The sequence below is a fragment of the Papaver somniferum genome, chromosome 2 (assembly GCF_003573695.1).
Source record: "Papaver somniferum cultivar HN1 chromosome 2, ASM357369v1, whole genome shotgun sequence".
NCBI classification, from domain to species: Eukaryota; Viridiplantae; Streptophyta; class Magnoliopsida; order Ranunculales; family Papaveraceae; genus Papaver; species Papaver somniferum.
The window spans coordinates 107,027,178-107,045,949 of NC_039359.1; the positions used below are offsets into that span (position 1 = coordinate 107,027,178).

Consider the following 18,772-nt stretch of genomic DNA (forward strand, 5'->3'; position numbering starts at 1 on the left):
TCTCAGCGGAGTAGCATGAATCTCCCGAAGTGCCAGTATTGGGATCTGCACAAAAATACTCATACAGGCTACATCGCTCTCTGATAAACAGATCAGCGCGTTCACACACTTTCTTAATTAAAGTTAGCGTGATCGAACACATATTCCTTAAATAAAATCTAGACTGTTAATATCAGTCTCAAAAATAATCACGGCCACACGATTTGGCCGCGTGATTTAACAAGCTTAGACTACTCCTAGCAGAACTAGGCAATCACTATAGTGATCACTGACGGGCCCACTAGTTCCCTAGTCGATCAAATAGTCTTCTGCTCGTTCACGAACACTTCAAACGCTGACCCAAACATGGGTGTTCATGCGTTTAAAAAGAAGGCTCAAACGAGTTAGACCGACCATGACAGTCTTAAAATCATCATATCCGTCCAACTTGTCCATCCAAGTTGGACGCCTTAGATCGAGCTTTGGGCAATCAAAAAAGCGCCAGCGTGATTATCGGCGGCCCACTAATACTCTATTCAATCGAGCCCTATGTAGATCATTCACAAGTGCTTCGAACGCCGACCCAAACATGGGCGTTAACGCTGCATAAAAGTAGTTCAAACGAGCTGAGACTGACAAAAAGAGTCTCAAGCCTTATCGCGTCTGTCCAACTTAGCCGGCCTAGTTGGACGGCTTGGATCTCATCTTGAGCGATCAAAGAGGTGCCAACGTGTTCACCATTGGCTCAACTCCTACCTTGGTCGATCGACCTATCCACGACAAAACCAGAGCATATCAAAACGTTTTCCCGAAGTAGCGTGAACGCGCTGTTATAAGAAACCCTAAAATTACTTTGCGGCAACACATTACTTCCGCAAATTGATCACAACCATCCATATTTTCCAGCTGATTTGAGTGGCTTAGATCTAATTTTAGGTGGCCCAGGAGATGTCAACACGATCACTGTCGGCCCAACTTTACACATAGCCGACCGTCCTGTTCGAATTAGGGCTCGATGTCCCGGAACGCTCGCCCAAAGAGGGTTGTCCGTGCAGCTTCAAACCCTAAAATATAATCAGCGGCAGCGTTCAACTGCCGCAAATCATCTTGTCCGACCAACTTTGCTGGCTTGGTCAGACGGTTTAGATCAGATTCTAGATGGCCAGGAGGGTGACGCCATGATCACCGGCCACCCCTACTCCACGGGCAGTGATCGACCAAGTGATGGCGTGTCACTAGAGCCATCAAACGATCACTCAAAGGTGGTCGACCATGCTACCTCCTTTAAGGCGCTTAATCCGCGACTTATTCAATTAAGCTCTAAAACAACGATGCTTCATACACATCGATTACTTTGAGATTCTTAAATGTGATGCTTTACATGCATCAAATACATATATATTTTATGCCGGCCTCATAAAAAACTTAGTTGTTTCACCTAATAGCACGATATGTTATTCTCCGCGGAAAGTCCCATGACTTGACCCACTTATTCGAGACATCAAACACGTCGCAAAATGGGGGATACTTACTGGGGTATTGGTTTGGAGGTTTACAACGTGCGACGTACAACACTCCCATTACGAGAAAGTGACAGTAAAGATGGATGGTTAACACTAATGATAGTAGTGGGAGAACGTGTGATCAGTCTTCTCTCTTGACGGAGACACGATGATCACTACCTTCTGCACAAACCCACTTCCCCACTACGTCACTTCCTCCACTTCCTAAGGAGATTAGGGTGTGCATTCAATGACTTGTATAAATAGGTTTTCAATCTATTTCGAACAGAACACAAGTTATCAACACAAGTAACCAGAAACCATTTTCTGATACAAGTCGTAAAACAGTCACACCTTCATAATTCAACATTCTGATCTCAAACACCTTCTCCACTCCCCTCCCTAAGATCAACCCCTCTCCTTCACTTTGTGACCGAAGCAAGTCTGGAACGGCCATTTCTTGGTTTAGGCCAGAATTATACAAATTGATCTCTTGAATCTAAAGTACTCCCGTGCAGTGCATTTGTTTAGGGTTTAGATTCGTCTCTCGTCAATAAACTCCTTCGTCAGGTTCTTAGATCTATCTTATTCTCAACTACCGAAGTAATTTTTAAGATTTTTCAATCAATACTTTTAATCACAAAGAATTGTATTGATGTCGATCTACACAACTAATCAATCCAATCTACCACAAGGATAAACTGATTATAGTTGGATCCTCTTATACTGAAACAAGTATTATGCACACCAAAGATTATGAAACCCAAATCAGAAATCTTCAATATCTTCTTTGTCTTCAAATCTTCTTAGATCTTCAATAAACACCTGCACACAACAACTTGAATCTCCTGTGATCAATCACGCACAGAACGGAATCTGTTAACAATGGATTATCACAAGATCATCTTTAGCACTAACAACAATCTAAAGATCCATGTCGAAACTTCGATCTAGTTTGAGTGAATCTTGTATCATAAGAGAATATTCTCAAGCATAAACAAACTAGGTGCAATCAAAGTTCAACCACCGTTAGTCAATCAAATCAATCGAAAACACAAGATAAACTGCAATTATCTAGTTTCCCACCAACGGTACTCGTAGAGCTTCTCAATCCCTAAGAAGACTTTAAACTGCGTGGCCGTAAGAGATTTCGCCTAATTAGGTTACTCTCCTCTTCGAATATGAGGGTACACCAGTAACAACACAACCGAGGAAGTTTGTTGTCACGAAGGATTAGTTTGCTAGAAATGCAAACTTCAAGTATTTATAGACAAGGAAGTTTGGAAACCAAGGAATTTCCAAAACCGACAATATTCTCAAAGATATTCAATATATTCCAAATTCGGTTCCCAGAATTCCTGGAAATGCTCTGTCCAAAATAATGACCGGAAATCTCTTTGGAAAATCTCAACTAGCAAATACACAATACTAATTCTCATTTTTCTAAAATAAAATTAACAACCTTAAATAAAAGATTCTTAACTTATTTATATTTCAATCCTGGGGTTTTCTTCCTGTAGCTATTAAGGAATAACTTTGAACAATAAAAGATAAACATTACTGATCGTGTTCAAAGTACGCTGACATCCTTACTTCGTAAGTCCTCTTTCATACTTACAACCTTGAAACTGATATGACACACTTCCAAACAAGTTTAGAATTGGTTCATCTGACTTTCAAGAACTATGCGATTGATTAAGAAACACTCAATCACAAATCATGGGTTTCACGGTTCTACCAAAACAAGTTTCGGTTCTACCTCCATGTGAGTATTGTACATAGTCACACTAGATTTCCGAATTTCGTTTGACTAGGTTATAGGATCGGTTCCCCACATATGTATGGTATCTAACAGGCTGAACTTAGTCTTGAATCTGAAAATGATCTTCTAGATTTAGATTCGGCGGATGAATTCCAATTCACTAAGGTGGTAGATGCCAAGAATATTGTGGATGCAATGTAGACTGATTTTGCAGTAATGCTTAAGATGAAATCGAGAGTTACTTGGTTAGAGGATGGTGACCAAAACACTCGATTTTTTCATAATAGCATTCATATGAGAAGAAGTCAAAATACAATATCTGAACTTCGGATTTCATCTAACTCTACTTTGGTTTTGCAGGATGAAATTAAAGATTTCATTGTCAATCACTATAAGAATAAGTTTAATGGTGGAGAGGCTGTCATTGATCCAAATTTGTTTGAGTTTGATCATGAAAGAATCTCAGTCCCTGAGAGTTCTTTTATGGATGTTGTGCCAACTCTAGACGAGAGTAAGAGAGCTGTTTTTGACTTGGGAGCGGATTCGGCGCCTGGCCCAGTTGGTTTCTCAGGTTCTTTCTACATACATTGTTGGAATATTATTGATATTGATCTTTTTGGTGCCATTAAAAATTGTTGGTTGATGAGGAAAATTCCTAATGGAATTAATTCTAGTTTTATTGTTCTCATTCCAAAAAACACAAGGTCGGATGCTATTAAGGATTTTAGGCCTATTGGTTTGAGTAATTTTTTCTTCAAAATCATTACAAAATTTTTGGCTACCAGACTTGGTACGGTTCTGAATAGACTGATTTCTGAAGAACAAGTGGCTTTTATGAAGGGAAGGAACATTCATGAAAATGTAGATCTTGCGTCTGAATTTCTACGCCAAGGAACTTTGGTAATGTCGGCTTAAAACTTGACATTTCTCAAGCTTTTGATACTGTAAGTTGGGAGTTTATAACTGAAGTTTTCCGTCAATATGGTTTTTCTGAAACCTGGTGCTCTTGGATTCATAATATTCTTAGTTTGCAAGGATTTCTGTGATAATAAATGGAAGTTCAGAGGGTTTCTTTAGCATCACTAGAGGGTTGCGCCAAGGTGATCCTCTTTCACCTTTGATTTTTGTTCTTATTGAAGATATTTTGAGTCGTAATCTCTCTAAATTATTGGCTAATAGAAGTATGCACAACATGGTTAGTAAGAAAGGTGTGGCTCCAACACACCTTCTCTTTGCGGATGATATTCTTGTTTTCTGTAGAGGTAATCTTCATAGCTTGCAAAATTTGAAGACTATGCTTAGTGTCTATGAGAAGGCTTCAGGCCAGTGCATAAATTATGCGAAGAGCAAATTTTATTACGACGGTGGCACTTATTCTCGGAGTATTGCTATTGCTAATTATTTGGGCATGGAAAGAGCCTTATTTCCAGATAAATATCTGGGAATTCAATTGAAGCCTGGCATTGTGCGACACATTCATGTCAGGAAGGTAGTTGAAAAGATTATGGACAAGTTGGCTGGTTGGAAGGGTAAACTTTTATCTTTTCAAGCTAGACTGGTTTTTGATCATATCGGTGATTGCTAGCTATGTTATTCACTCTATGACTGTTTATAAATGGCCTTGCCATATCATTAAACAGGTTGAGAGGGCTATTAGGAATTTTCTTTGGTCGGGTGATGCGGAAAAACGGAAGTTCTTTACGGTGTTGTATGCCAACCCGTGCTGTTCAAGACCTGAAGGTGGTCTAGGCCTCAGAAGATTGGTTGATATTAACAAGGCTATGCTTATGAAGTTATGGATTTCAATTCGTGACTCGGACAAGACTTGGGCCAGATTTTTGAGGGCGAAGTACTTCAAATTGAATGGAGTTTTGATTGATTACAAACTGGGTTCTACGGTTTTTCCTGGAATCCGGTGGGTTTATGATTTTGTGCAGCAACACACTAGGACAATTATAGGTGATGGCGCTAATACTTCCTTATTATTTGATAATTGGCTTGGTGATTTTTCGATTGCGAAGAGATTAGGTATTACTTCCAAAGGCCCTAATGACTTTAAGGCTAAGGTTAGTGATATTATTTTTGATGGTGCTTGGGCTATTCCTCAAAGCACTAGGGATTTGATGGTTCGACTCAATATTGATGTTGGAAACTTGCCTATTATTGCTGGGGGCGATGATTATAAGATTTGGGATTTAGATAGCAAATGGGTCTTCTCAGTTAAATCTGCAAAGGCTGCCATTAGAGAGAATGCGTAAACTCTGCCAGCTGCAACTTTGTTTTCTCGGCCAGTTGTGCACCCTACTCTAAGTGTTCAATATTGGGAGATCTGGGAAAAACAGTGTTGTGCTAGTGATGATAATGTCATTAAGAAGACTGGAAGGTGTTTGCCTTCAATGTGCCGTTTGTGTAGACGGGATTGCGAAACTCTTAGACATATTACTTGGCAGTGCATATTTTCCAAGAGAATTTGGGCTTGGGCGGCTCGTATTTTTAATCTGCAACCAAGAGAAGATTTGGTGGCCTCGTATAAGGCTGCTAAGGGGTGCAACAGGATGATTAAGGATCTGTGGCTGGTTGCTAATCTTGCAATCACTACGGATTTATGGAGGCTGCGCAACAAAGTTTATTTTGAAGATGTTGTTGTACATTGGCTAGGTTTTAAAGGTAGAGTTTATCAGTTAATTCGTGATAACTCAATTAGGATGAAGGGCCATATGAATAATACAATGGAGGATTTACGCATCTTGAATTATTTCAAAGTGAAGCATAGATCGTGCAAAGTTTCTTCTCCAATTGAGGTATGGTGGTGTCCTCCTAACCAAGATGAAATCATGATTTGCTGTGATGGTGCGTCCCTTGGAAATCCAGGCCCGGTTGGTGCTGGCGTTACTTTTCGTGATGCAAACGCAGCTGTTTTGGGTGTCCTCTGCGTTGGCCTGGGATTGCAGACAAACTTTTATACGGAAGTGTGCGCAGTTATATATGGTGCTATGTTGGCAAGAAGGTGGAATTTTAGGAGTATCTGCGTACAATCTGATTCGATGGGTTGCATTCAAGCTTTCCAAAATGAGGGTTTACCTTGGAAATTAAATCAGAAGTGGATATTGGCGAGGAGTTTTTACTCCAATATTCGCTACATTCATAGATATAGGGAAGTTAATTTTTCTACAGATGCTTCGGCTAAGCAAGCATGTTTACTAGATGAGGACATTTTTGAGTTTTATGAGGGGCGGCCAATATCTATGCTTTCTGTAGAATGGCCGGGTGAGGTTTATTTCCGTTTTAAATAGGCTAGTTTTGTTGGTAGCCCTTGGCTAGCTCATTATAGCCTAGGACCTGTACAGTTTTTGCTTTTTATTCTATTTTATTGACCGAGTAAAAAAAATTCTAACTTATATGTGTTGCACATGTCCATAGGATCGGTTCCCCCTTGCCTAAAAACGTGTTGCACATGTTCATAGAATCGGTTCCTCTTTCTGCTATAAACCTTGCTGCACATCATACAAGGATCGGTTCCCCTTTATGATGTATTGCACCTCTTCATAGGATCGGTTCCCCTTTACCCAGATTCGGTTCAACAAATCACAAACTCGATCATACCATCTTAGGTGATTACTTAAGATCGGTTTCACTAATAAAAGTCATACCAACACATAAGTCAGGCCTTTGTGAATAGTTTTACCATGAACACAAACAAGTCGTGAGCGGTTATACTAAATCTCACATATTGGATGTTCACAAGATATGCAATGAATAACAATCCCAATAATTCCTGGAAATTTCCTTTTCGATTCATAAACAAGTTTATGAACTTACTTTCTTAAAACACATGTAAAACATTGTTTCCTAGGATGAAATCCTCACCTCATACCCATCATAATCACAATAGCATTTAAACGATTATGTCGATGTCTTATCTACAAATTTTAATGGTTAAGAAATAAACTTCATATTGTATTCCTTAATACTATGTTTATCTAGAGTGTTCATGCTTCGCAGTTTCGTTTTCAATATACACGACTTGAAAGATACTTTAGGGAATGAAACATTTCAAGTCAAATATCACTAACCTCAAGTGGAAGGATGATGTTGTCGTTGTAGCTTCTTACTTCTTGACTTCTTCAAGTCTTCTCAATACTTGTAATGTCTCATATCCTAATAATTTCAAGCTAACATATACGAAGTTGACTCTAGCACATAATCAAGCGACTCTTAAAATGAGTTTGGTTCACTAAAGTATGACAACCAAACTTGACATACCAACGCTTGGTGGTTCAACCGAGCTATGCTCTAACAATCTCCCCCTTTGTCCATTTAAGTGACAAAACTCTTACAATCATATGGATAAACAAATTACAAGAATTCATTACACATACGCTTGATTTCTGAATTCAAAAACACAATAACATGTATTCATTCAATCCTTAAATGTCGTTGTTGACATTATAATAACAAAGCTAATACTCCCCCTAAAGGTGAGATAGGTAGATTTCATCAATCCGCACGTCTTTGTTATACCAATTAATATGATATGCTACTCCCCCCTTAGTATATGCTTTTACTATTTCGTTAGATAAACGTTTAAGCACAATTGTTTTTTTCCTTAGTGATACCAATAAATATAAAATCAATATCAGTATCACTTGTTTATTCCATATATTTCTCCCCTTTTTTGTCACAAAATGACAAAGAAACGAAAAAATAAAGGACAACACGAAAAGAATCTTACAAATCTCAAAACAGACTTGCAAACCTATAGAGTTAAGCACGAGGGTTCCACACACCATTTTTGATAACCAATATCAAAACCGAAATTACAAAGTAATTTGTTTTGATATGTTATCAAGGAAACGATTGTCCGAAGCAATTTTCCCAATTTAGTTTATCAAACCAAAAATCAACTAAGCAACTTAGTCCCTTTGCTAAACCGATTGTACAAATACAATCGCTTCATTCGATAAGACCAAAATAAAGATAACTCTATTTTTCTCATCATGATCTAATTATCCATACAAGTACTAGGTAAGTTAACTAGCATTTCTTGTTAAGGAATTCGGTTAGACTTGAATAACCGAAACCTCCACTTTGATAAGTCTAACTAAGATAAACTTAGTTTCTCTTATCCGGAATCGAATTGGACTAAACAACTTATCCCGTGAACTTTTTCTTTCGTTAAGCCATAAATAATTCATACAAACCAAAACAAATCAACTTGCATAATTATTCACCTCAACTGGAAGCAATTGAATCAAAATAATCATTAAAACACTGCAATTGCACGAAATTTTGTAAGCCTAAACAATTGATACCACACAATAAAACAAGATAACAATAGTTTTTCTTAATCGGAAACAATTGAATCACACACACATCCATACACACATCATGGAATAAAACATCAATTGTACCGAAATTTTGTTAAGCAAAAGCCGTATTACTTGCGTCGTGTTCTTACATCTTTATTTGGTTGTAGCTGTTGTATCCATCCATGAAAGAGAACATATCATGTCCATTGGTGGCGTCTACTAGCATGTCAATGTTGGGTAGCGGAAAGTCATCTTTAGGGAAACATTTGTTCAAATCTCTAAAATCGACACAACACCTGATCTGTCCATTCTTCGTTTTTTACCGGAACTACGTTGGCTAACCAAGTAGGTTGGTGAATCGGTTTGATGAATCCAGCCGCTAGTAGCTTTTGAATCTCTACCTTAATCTGTTCTTCTACATCGTGCCGAAATTGTCTCGAGGTTTGCTTGACCGGTTTGGATCCGGGTATCACGTGTAAATGATGAGTGGCCAGCCTTTCGTCCAAGCCAGGCATTTCCTCGTATGTCCATGTGAATAAGTCTTGATATTCCTTGAGGAGGTCTACCATCTTTACACGTTCGTCTGCACACAGAGTCGAGCTTATCGAGATGAGTCCCGAAGATTCTTCACTCTCGACATTAACAACCTCAAGTTCGTCCATGGTAGAGTTGGCCCCGTCTTGTAGCTGTCGTGGTGCATCAGGTACTTCCTCCTGCGGCTCGTTACTACGTTTTTGTTCCATTGGGCGGAGAGACTGTGTGGTAGTCTCCCCTGTTAATTGCTAACAGCGGTGCTGATATACGGTTTTCCCTTTTTCATCATGACCCATAATAAAATCCCGTCCTCGCTTGGTATGGGTGTAAGCCGAACTCCGGTTCGGAGGGTGGAGGTTGGCGTTTATATCTTTCGAAAGGGTGATGTGAGACCGGGTTTCTACGTGAAGCGGCGCAAGACCATCACTTTCTTCAATGGATGTCCACTTTGGAAGTGGAGTGTGGTGATCCTTGTTAGCTATGGCCTGCGGGTCCTTTTTTGGCTCAAAAATCTCCATGCCACAGATCGGCGCATATGGAGATAATGATGCAGCGATGTGAACGACTTCTCCTTTTAACATAGTTTTCAAACACTGGTGATACGTCGAAGGAATGATTCTGTTGTTGTGGATCCATGGTCTTCCCAGTATCATGTGGTAATCTGGCTCCTATTCGATTACCTAGAACTTTACTTTTGACTGGACGGGTCCTACTGATAGATTCAGGTTGACGTACCCATACATGCTGTCTTGGTTGCCTTCGAAATCGGTCATTGTAGTGGACTGTCGCACGAATTCGTTCGGCCGTACCCTGGCCGTTCTGAGCATCCTGAGGGTAATAACGTTGGAGGATGCTCCCTTATCGATGAGAGCCCTTTTGAATTCCATGTCCTTGATACGGGTCGTGACGTGTAGGGCCCAGTTATGGCCTTCCTTTGCCATCATGTCGTCGTCGGTAAACGTGATATTGTTGATGGACATCTCTGGCGTTCTTGATGTTTCTAAGCGTGAAGGAATCAAGGAAGCGCTTAACACTATTCGATTGATGGCGGTGAACGTCTCCATCCGTTGATCTTTTGAAAGATGTAAGAGTTCACATAAATTTTTCACCAGTGAGGCCGCTTCCTGGCCTACTGGTTTCTGATTAGTATTGAAGTTGTTGACTTGGGAGTGATCGTTTGGGATGTTAGTCCCCAGTCCTGGAGTTTCCGGGGCAAGTGAATCGTTCAACTCTGCCGTTAAGCTGATGAGGAAGTCCAGTATGATGTTAATCGCATCTTTCATCAGACCCATGTTCTTGGTGTGGATCTCCTGAATCCTCACCAAGTCAGTCATCCTTGGAATTCCTTCGTCGATTGCGTTGTTGGGCATTGCGTTAGGGAAGGAAACATTGCCGTTCGCCTGAGTGGAACTTGAGGACACGGATTCAGCCCTAAAACCGACCATCCTCCTGAGTTAGAGAAACATATTCTGAAATTGATATTGGAACCGAGAGATTCATCTCCCACTGTGGTCGCCAATTGTTTGAGGGTGAAAACGGTTTCTGCTGATTTGGGTAATTTCGGGTGTGTGGGTGAGAAACGAATTTAAACCCTAAACAATGTACTACAAGGGAGTATTTTAGATTCGAGAGATCAATCTGTACAAATCCGACATAAACCAAGAAATGGTCGTTCCAGATTTGCTTCGGTCACAAAGTGGAGGAGAAGGGTTGGTTTTGTGGAGGGAAGCGAAGAAAGTGTTGAGACCAGAATAGTTGATTCTGGAAGAGTAGTTGTTTTACGACTTGTATCAGAAAGTGGGAAGCTAACAGATGGAAAGATAGCAAATGTTTTCTAAGTATTGTATGCTCCTGACCTGAACCTGTTGTTCGGTGGAAATAGGTAATGCCTATTTATACAAATCGAAGTGAAACGTACTCTGGTCTCATTAAGAAATGAAAAACGGGTGAGTAAATGGGAGGAGGTGGTAACCGGTAACGCTTGGAATTGATGTTCCATAAAAGAAAGCGTTTCACCATTACTCCCTGTATTTACTAACCGCCTTATCCTTATGACACTTTCTTATAATGAGCTTAGTGTACGCCGCACACTGTAAACCTCCAAACCAATACCCAATGAGCATCCCCCAGTTTGTGACATGTGTTGATGTCTCGAGTGTTTTCGTGGAAAACATGTAGCATGTTGTTGTTGTCTGGCAAGTTGAGCTTGGGAGACTTGCCGGCTCGGTGGTGACTTTTAACGGTCGAGATTTTGCATCTTAAAAGAAAGGTAGCCGTTGATTATTGCAACCTTTCGTTTGGTAGCCAGTGGCATGAAAGTATGATCTGTATGGATTTAATATGGCCCAGTTTAGGCGCGACCAAAAGTTAGGGTTTTGGCTTTGTTTAGGCGCGACCAAACTAGGGCCAAAGTTTGTCATGTGTTAGCCGGTGACCTTGGACGGCTAAGATATGCATCTTAGATGAAAAAGTGGCATTTGATTGTTGCATGCCTTCATTTTGGTAGACGCATAGGGAAGACTGGCATGGTATGGAGCGGCAAGGTGGTTGGCATGCCATTGGCACATGTGGTATGACATGCCTTGGCGCAGTTTGGCGTGGCCAAAAATAGGGTTTTGGGCCAAAGGTTACCATGCATTGTTTGGAGACCTTGGACGGCTAAGATCTGCATCTTAGAAGAAAAAGTGGTCGTTGATTGTTGCAGGCCTTCCTTTTGATAGTCGCATAGGGGAGGCCGGCATGGTATGGCGCGGAAAGGTGGTTGGCATGCCATTAACACATGTGGCATGGCATGCCTTGGCGCGGTTTGGCGTGGATAAAACTAGGGTTTTGGGCCAAAGGTTATCATGCGTTGTTTGGAGACCTTGGACGGCTAGGATTTGCATCTAGGATGGAAGGGTGGTCGTTGATCGTCGCACGCTTTCGTTTTGGTAGACGCATGGGGAAGACCGGCATGGTATGGTGCGACAAGGTGGTTGGCATGCCATTAGCACATGTGGCATGGCATGCCTTGGCGCGGTTTGGCGTGTCCAAAACTAGGGTTTTGGGCCAAAGGTTACCATGCATTTTTTGGCGACCTTGGCGCGGCAAGGTGGTTGGCATGCCATTAGCACATGTGGCATGGCATGCCCTTACGCGGTTTGGCGTGGCCGAAACTAGGGTTTTGGGACAAAGGTTACCATGCGTTGTTTGGCGACCTTGGATGGCTAGGATTTGCATCTATGATGGAAGGGTGGTCGTTGATCGTCGCACGCCTTCGTTTTGGTAGCCGCATGGGGAAGACCGCCATGGTATGGCGCGGCAAGGTGGTTGGAATGCCATTGTCACAGGTGGGGCCAAGGGTTTGGCATGCCATTGGCGCATGGTGCGGCTAGCATGGTTGGGGCGAAGGCAAGGCGCGGTTGTCTTGGCATGGTGAGGCCAAGGGTTTGGCATGCCATTGGCGCATGGTGCGACTAGAATGGTTAAGGCCAAGGCAAGGTGCGGTTGTCTTGGCATGGTGCGGCTAGCATGGTTGGCATGCCTTGGCGCGGTAGACGTGGCTGGCATGGTTTTCCATTGGCACGGTGGTGCGGTTGGCATGCCTTGGCGCGGATATGTGGCTGGCATGGTTTTCCATTGGCACAGTGGTGCGACTGGCATGGTTGGCATTCCTTGGCGCGGAGATGTGGCTGGCATGGTTTTCCATTGGCACAGTGGTGCGGCTGGCATGGTTGGCATGCCTTGGCGCGGAGATGTGGCTGACATGGTTTTCCATTGGCACAGTGGTGCGGCTGGCATGGTTGGCATGCCTTGGCGCGGTAGCATGAGAATTAGGGTTTGGCATAGATGATGTCGGTCAATGTTAATGGTTCTGCCGTGGAACATGATACACACAAAAAAGGTACCATGGTAATTCTTACGTAGGCATGCTGATCGATTCAATAAATGTTCTAATGGTCATAGTGACATCATGTCAGTTGTATGGTTTTACGATTTTAACCCTAAGCTAAAAACCACCATCAACACAAGGTTATGAAAACCGAAATCATACATCTCATGAATCAATTTGCAATACACCATAAATTTTCAACATTAAATCAATTATTGCAATCACCTCAATCTTGTAGAGAATTGAATTTTGAAACCAACACAAAAAGAATGAGGTCATTCCGAGTTCGGACGAAGAAGTTATAGGCAAAACAGTTTTACACTCCTTCATATTGCACCTCTCACTAGGATCGGTACCCATGTGTTACACTTCCAACTAGGATCGGTACCCTTGTTTTGCACCTCTCACAAGGATCGGTACCCTTGTGTTGCTAGTGAAAGATCACAATACTAAACTGTTTTTGGCATAACTTTTGCATACGAAGTCCGAATTCAGTGATTTTTAGCTCGTTTTAACTAAAAAGCAAGAGATACACATACATGATCAGTAGATATCAACATCATTAACTCAAAATTACCGATTTTAATCCTAAGCTAAAAACCACCATCAACACAAGGCTATGAAAACCGAAATCATACATCTCATGAATCAATTTGCAATGCACTATAAATTTTCAATATTAAATCAAGCATTGCAATCACCTCAATCTTGTAGAGAATTGAATTTTGAAACCAACACAAAAAGAATGAGGTCATTCCGAGTTCGGACGAAGAAGTTATAGGCAAAACAGTTTTACGCTCCTTCATATTGCACCTCTCACTAGGATCGATACCCATGTGTTACACCTCCAACTAGGATCGGTACCCTTGTGTTGCACCTCTCACAAGGATCGGTACCCCTGTGTTTCTAGTGAAAGATCACAATACTAAACTGTTTTTGGCATAACTTTTGCATACGAAGTCTGAATTCAGTGATTTTTAGCTCGTTTTAACCATAAAAGCAATATATACACATATATGATCAGTAGATATCAACATCATTAACTCGAAATTACCGATTTTAATCCTAAGCTAAAAACCACCATCAACACAAGGTTATGAAAACCGAAATCATACATCTCATGAATCAATTTGCAATACACCATAAATTTTCAACATTAAATCAAGTATTTCAATCACCTCAATCTTGTAGATAATTGAATTTTGAAACCAACACAAAAAGAATGAGGTCATTCCGAGTTCGGACGAAGAAGTTATAGGCAAAACAGTTTTACACTCCTTCGTATTGCACCTCTCACTAGGATCGGTACCGATGTGTTACACCTCTAACTAGGTGGTAGGTTTTTAAGAAAGCCTACAACTACACCTGCAAGTATACAGGGTCTAATGTAGCTAGTGATGGGAAGAAAGGGAAAGTCCTCAGGGACTTGGAGGGTGCAAATGTTGTTTCTACTTTTCTAGTGACAGTGGGAATGAATTTTGTGTTGTGTTGAAACACAACTGAGCTGTTTTGGTATGTGACTGAAATAGTGACAGAAAGTAAAGGTAACAGTGGCAGGGTACTAAGGCTTCAAATCCACCATTTTACCTATGCTAAGGCAATCTCAGTTCAATACTGCTCTTGTCCCTTGTTAGTTATCAGTCAGCTTCTAGGCTTTCTGACTAACTAGATGGCAGTGGAGGTTCTATGCCTGCTGCTCATCAAAGGGTTGGGTTAGAAAGGAGGCTAAAGGCACTAAGATAATTCTAAACCTTGTGATAGTTGGGGCTCTCACACTGCAACTACCCGCAGAGAAGCCACTTAGGTGTTTTAACAACCTAAAGGATGTTCTTTGATTAAGACTATCCTAAACATTTCAGCACAACAAACACAATATCTAGCTTGGATTGAATTAGCAGAAGCATCATGATTTCATCTCCCCCTTAGCAATTAAACTAGAACATGATGAATTGAACAACTGAAATTTAAAGTGAACTGATATTGAAAACAAAATTAACAGTTGAGGTCTTGGCTATTCCAGGCCTCTTGGTGGTGCTCTGGCTAATCCAGGCATCAGTTCTAATCCTCCCACACATCCCCTATTTATAGTTTACATGAGTTTCCCCCAAATACCTAATTTCACAGAATTTAGGGTTTCAAAAAAGTTGAAATTAAACTTTACCTAAACACTGATAGCAATCAAATTCGTCGACCCATGCTTCTTATTCGTCTTCTCCTGCTCTTCCCATGCTCCTGTGATGTGAGATGTAGTGTCGAATCATCCATACTCAATTCCTACTCCACTGTCTTCGACCTAATCGTTCACAGCGCTAGAGAACAACGGATTAGGTTGATAAAAGTGGAGATAGGGATGATTGTGATGATGGGTTCTCGGATTTGTTAGAGAAAGTGGTTGAGAAAGGTGGTGGTGATGATGGCGGACATGGGTTTTCTATGCAGACGGTGAGGGAGGAGGTGGAGGAGAAGAGATCGATGGATTTAGGTTTAGGGATCGTTTGTTTTGGGGTATAGATATTAGGTACTAGGGTGTTGTGCGGGATCATCAATATTTGATGTTTTGTAAGGGGAATCCGTTGGATGAAAAGATGAAGGAATGATCCAACGGCGTGATGGAGATGGGTGTGGAAAGACCGTTGGATCTGAGATACATCAAAACTGACGGTCCAAGATGGAGTTAGGTGCTATAGTGTTAGACAGGGACATCAAAGCTCGATGTACTCTGATGTAATGACCGTTAGATGATGAAATGGATCCAATCTGATGGTTAAGAGGGGAAACGGGTTTGGGTATTGATTTTAGGCTTAGAAAATGGGTTTTGGGCTTAAACAATCTTGAGCCCACTTCTTCTTTAAGAACAATTTCTTCCTTTGTGATCCCATTTTCATCCTTGAGTCTTCCATACCGCATTCTGCACTTCTTTTCCTCGAGAGTTTCCGCCGGCTTTCTCCGTGTCTTTGTACTTTTCGCTCCGCAACTCATCTAGTCTTTATTTATTACCTAAAAATGCAAAATTAATTAATAAAAATATTTATTCTTGAAAACAAAGAAAATACAGAATATGGGATAAAATGTAGAATTAATGCACAAAAGATGAGTTAAATGCCAAGAAAAATATATAGAAATATGCACTTTTTAGCACTCATCAAATACCCCCAAACCTGAATTTTACTTGTCCTCAAGTAAAACAAAACTAAGGAAATCCTACATATACCACTGTCGCTGGTTTCTCGAATGCATTTAGTGTATGCACTAAGCCTTTTAAACCACTAAGTGTCCCTAGTGGACGAGTGAAGTCTCGTGAAGGTTTGCTTAGAACGTACCTACAAAGTTCTAGGACAAAATATAAGCTCAGATTCCATGAAATGTGACATATGCAAGACAGTAGAAGCTCACAGCAAAATGGAGATGTCAATCTAGCTATCAAAGGCACAATCCTAGCACTGATAACAAATAAAAACACGTGATAAGAGTGTAAAGTGTATCTACACATGTTTCTAGAATGACCTGAAGTTATGACTACTAATCACCAAGAGATAGTTTTTAGGCTAAGAACCGAATTCTAAGCCAAGCTAGCTGTCCGGCTTTACGAGAATTGTGAATGTTCACCCAATGAGTTGGTGATATTTCAGTTTACCCGCGTTATACATCGATGGCTGCACCCTCCTTGCTTATTACAAGACTATTTACAACAAAAAGATGACTCTTTACATGATTCTTATTTACATTGATTACTCTCTTTTATTTTTGGAACAAGAGAGAACTATTGTCTTTAACATGACAAAACATGGAATAAATACTTGATTTTTTATTTATTTTTTTATTTTTTATTTTTTTTGATATATTTTTTTTTGATATATTTTTTTTGATATATTTTTTTTTGATTTTTTTTTTTGTAAGAAATAACTTTGATCTTTACAACATAGTGACACTTTTGATACATGAACAAAAAGAAAAACATAATTACATGACTCTTAGCAAGAGGTGGCCCTTATCGAATGCATCCGGTCAAATTCTTTGGTTGCTTTTCTTAACGTATCCTCCAACTTCTATCCCAGCCAACCAAAGAACAAGCTAGTCAAGTCTCATTCAGTATTCTAAAGTGATTGGAAATCAAACTTCCTATCAAACACCTTGAAGATCGAGGCTATACATGTATTGGTAGTTGTGCGTGTGCAAGTTTCTTATCACTATGTAAATTGTGCGTGTGCAAGTTTCTTATCACTATGTAAATTGTGCTAGAATCAGGGTGCCTAAATATCTAGACTAAGAATCCTAATAAAAATACATATTTGCACAAGAGTCAACATTTCAAGGTAAATGAGCTCCATTTTTATGTTTTTTTAATTTTTTAATTATTTTTTTTTTTCAATTTTTTCAAAAAGAATTCAAAAAGAAGGAGTTCTTGTTTTCAATTATGGCATGTGATCGTGGTATCTACTCTATACCCCCAAACCTAAACTAAACATTGTCCTTAATGTTTCAAAATATGAAAAGAATTATAATACAACATATGAAAAGGATCATGCTGAGTAGAGAAAAAGGAAAGAGAATACCCGATTTCGGCGAAAGCAAGATTAGAACTCCGTTATTCAAGGCAAAAACCCAACATTTTTTTAGCCGAGATCATATTGGATTAGAACTATATGTACAAAAGAAACATAAGATTTTAAGAAATTTTATCTACTGGATTATATACAAAAAATTCACCATACACTAACAATCTAAAGAGTTGAGGATCAACCCAAAAGACGAAGTGTTGAAACATAGACAGTTTCAAAACACTAAAATTGGACTTAAATGGGAGTGAGAGTGAAGAACCAAATGAGCTACCCCTAAACCTGTATTTTACACTAGATATAGTCTTGGAAACAAAATCACTCAGTTTTGGGGGGTCATCATGCACAAGGTCTAATTCGAAGTGAACTTTGCTAGGGACGGGCAAACATGCATATCCTAACTGTGGCTCCTCGAAAGTATTGTATTTAGATGCAAAATAGTCCAAGAGGACTTGAGAGACACACAGTTCCAGGCCTAGATTAGGTATTCTCATGAAAATTGGTTTGACAATATTGTTACAAACCAAATCTAGGTAGGATGCAAGGATATCAGATTGTGACTTAGGCAAGAAAGTGACATCTAAGTGTCTCACATGCATGAGATCAAGAGTATCAATATTATCAGTCACATCAACATTATCTAAGTATGCTCATCATCACAAAAAATTTGCACAAGTCCTAATTCAGAATCATGGTTATCCGATATATTCAAATTATCATTAACAGAAGCAATATATTGTGGCTTAAGTATGGAATCAGACACATGAACTATGTTTTCATGCATAGGATCATTGGTGTCAACAGAAGATTTACCTAAGTCATGCTCTTCACAGGATAATTGCACAATATCTAAATCAGTATCAACATCACATGCATATGGAATACTAGAAAAAATATCATTCATGAAGGTCGGGGCAAAAAAGCCTAATGTATTTGAAACCAAAGGTTCCACAACATTTTCAGCATAGACATGTTCTTCTAACATAACATTATCATCATCATCATCATAGTAATATGCATACTTGTCCCTATTAGCAGTTGTGGTGTCATTAGTCAACTCATATTCCTCTAGATTAGGTTCATATTCAATATCATACACATGAGAAGGACTAGACATGCTATTTTCAAAGTTCAATTCATTACCACCTATATCATGTGACAGTGTCTCAGTTTCCCTAATGGATTCCCATTGACGGGTTTTCTCTGCAATCTCAGCTAAAAATTTCCATGCATCATCCACAGTTTTATCAAGAAATTCA

General features: G+C 39.9%; 2 protein-coding genes across 2 annotated transcripts; both read left to right on the plus strand.

Moving 5' to 3' along the window:
• Positions 1-3,537: 3,537 nt before the first annotated feature.
• On the plus strand, positions 3,538-5,501 carry LOC113351732. The gene is made up of 3 exons (XM_026595668.1): positions 3,538-3,814; positions 4,383-4,801; positions 4,884-5,501. Exons 1-3 carry the CDS (start codon positions 3,538-3,540, stop codon positions 5,499-5,501), a joined length of 1,314 nt encoding a protein of 437 aa, XP_026451453.1.
• A 297-nt stretch (positions 5,502-5,798) lies between these two features.
• LOC113351733 lies at positions 5,799-6,536 on the plus strand. The gene has a single exon (XM_026595669.1). It carries the CDS (start codon positions 5,799-5,801, stop codon positions 6,534-6,536), a length of 738 nt encoding a protein of 245 aa, XP_026451454.1.
• Positions 6,537-18,772: the final 12,236 nt, after the last annotated feature.